The sequence below is a fragment of the Lycium barbarum genome, chromosome 1 (genome assembly GCF_019175385.1).
Source record: "Lycium barbarum isolate Lr01 chromosome 1, ASM1917538v2, whole genome shotgun sequence".
NCBI classification, from domain to species: domain Eukaryota; kingdom Viridiplantae; phylum Streptophyta; class Magnoliopsida; order Solanales; family Solanaceae; genus Lycium; species Lycium barbarum.
In genome coordinates this window covers 125722781-125724704 of record NC_083337.1, presented here as the reverse complement: position 1 = coordinate 125724704, position 1924 = coordinate 125722781, and the positions used below count along the sequence as shown (strand labels likewise).

General features: G+C 37.0%; 1 protein-coding gene across 1 annotated transcript; it reads left to right on the top strand.

The window, feature by feature from the left end:
• Positions 1–1394, top strand: LOC132637480 (uncharacterized protein At5g39865). The gene has a single exon (XM_060354564.1). It carries the CDS (start codon positions 272–274, stop codon positions 1043–1045), a length of 774 nt encoding a protein of 257 aa, XP_060210547.1. The 5' UTR covers positions 1–271; the 3' UTR covers positions 1046–1394.
• The last annotated feature ends 530 nt before the right edge of the window (positions 1395–1924 follow it).

The window sequence follows — 1924 nt, the reverse complement described above, 5'->3', positions numbered from 1 at the left end:
TTCCACTTCTCAAAATAACACCGCTCCCCTTTTTCCCCAATTTCAACATAATAATTTCTCTTCAATTTCATTTTACAATTCTCTCTCTCGCTCTCTCTCTCGCTCTCTCTCTCTAGAACAATTGCTCTTAAATTCGATTCTCTCTCGACAATTGCTTCTTATCCACGCCAATAAAACTAATTCTCCTTTCCCAATATCTAAAGCCTAAAAGAAATTTCATTTTTTGAGAAAGTTGAACAACAACAAAATAAAATAAAATCAGGTCTTGATAATGGATCGTTTTAGGGATGAAGAAGAGCGAGAAATAATCCATCATAAACCAAAACCATCAATTCTCAATAGATCAATTACTGTTCACAACACCCAAAACCCAATTCAATTCCCTGATAAACAACCCCTTTATTTCTACCCATCACCTCCGTCATTTGAACGTAATGGGTCCTTCAAAAAGCAATCAACGCCCAATTCTTTCAAAGGAACCGTTAAAAAACTATGTTCCCTTTTCGAGTCTCGTAAACCCTTGAATTTACAGCCTCAAACCCCCACAAAACCTGCAAAAACCGTCGATTCGAGGGTTCCATCGTTGCCTGGAACGGAGGACAGTGTCGTAATTTACTTTACGAGTCTTCGTGGGATTCGGAGAACTTTCGAGGATTGTTATACTGCTAGAATGATCTTGAAGAGTTTTCGGGTGAAAATCGATGAAAGGGATATATCGATGGATAGTGCGTATAAGAAGGAATTACAGAGTGTTTTGGGTGAAAATAATGTAACTTTACCGCAAGTTTTCGTTAAAGGGAAGTACATTGGTGGAGCTGAAGTGATTAAGCAATTAAATGAAGTGGGGGAGTTGTCGAAATTGTTAAGAGGACTTCCACTTAGGCCAATTGGGTATACTTGTGAAGGATGTGGGGATATGCGGTTTTTACCTTGCTCGAATTGTGATGGAAGTCGGAAATATTTCGATGAGGATGAAGGACAGCTTAAGAGATGTCCCGAGTGCAATGAGAACGGGTTGGTTCGTTGCCCTCTTTGTTGTTCTTGATTTGAGCAATAGTATAATAATAAGTTAACTATATTACAAGCCTGTCTGCCAATAGTTTTCGGTTTGTGCAGGTAGTTTTATTTGAGAGATTGAATAGCTTTTGCGTGTCTAACGCAAAAGTAATGGTTGTTTTAGTTTGTTAGTTGACATATAAGTGCTTGCTATGTATATACATATTGTTTGAAAATACTTTGTTCCGTGGGATGAAGGCTGGGTGGCTTTTACATCCCCCTATAGTCTTGTAAATTTGCCATCGAATATATCGTGTGGTTTTTTGATTGAAACCCTAGTTGCTTTCTTTAGCAACTGTTGTGAAAATGAAATAAAAGTTCCTTGTTGTAAAGGGCAATGATAGTTTGCAATTATGGATGTGAACATATCTATACTATGCTTCTACCAGGATATCAATGTCAGTCTGATTACCAACTTATGATGATGTATAGAAGGCATTTATGTTCTTCAAGTGTGCCATGTAATCATGTTTTCTTTTTGGATGCCACATACTATGTCTTAATTCAATTCTACAGGCGGAATATTTTGATTGGTTGCCTGCATTGTTTCATCAGTATATTCTTGATAGTTCGTAAATTTACTGCGTTTCAGTATCATTGAATAATTGAATCATGAGATGTGGAAGGCATGTTTATATTTATAGAAGAAATATGTACTTGAGAAAGTTATAATTTTGGGGCATGGAGGAATCCATGTGGCCCTACATGAGAGGGAGAGAGATATTGGTGACAGATGAATAGACAGTAGTAGCTTACTTCTTATGTGATGCACTGTTAGTATGTGCAAATTTAAAAAATAAAATGCATTTCTGCATTGGTAACAGATGATCTTAGGGGAAAACAGATAGCGGGTATCTTGATGGATTGA

What these genes read in the sequence shown, in the direction of transcription:
- LOC132637480 (XM_060354564.1), top strand. Translation starts at nt 272, where the DNA reads ATGGATCGTTTTAGGGATGAAGAAGAGCGAGAAATAATCCATCATAAA.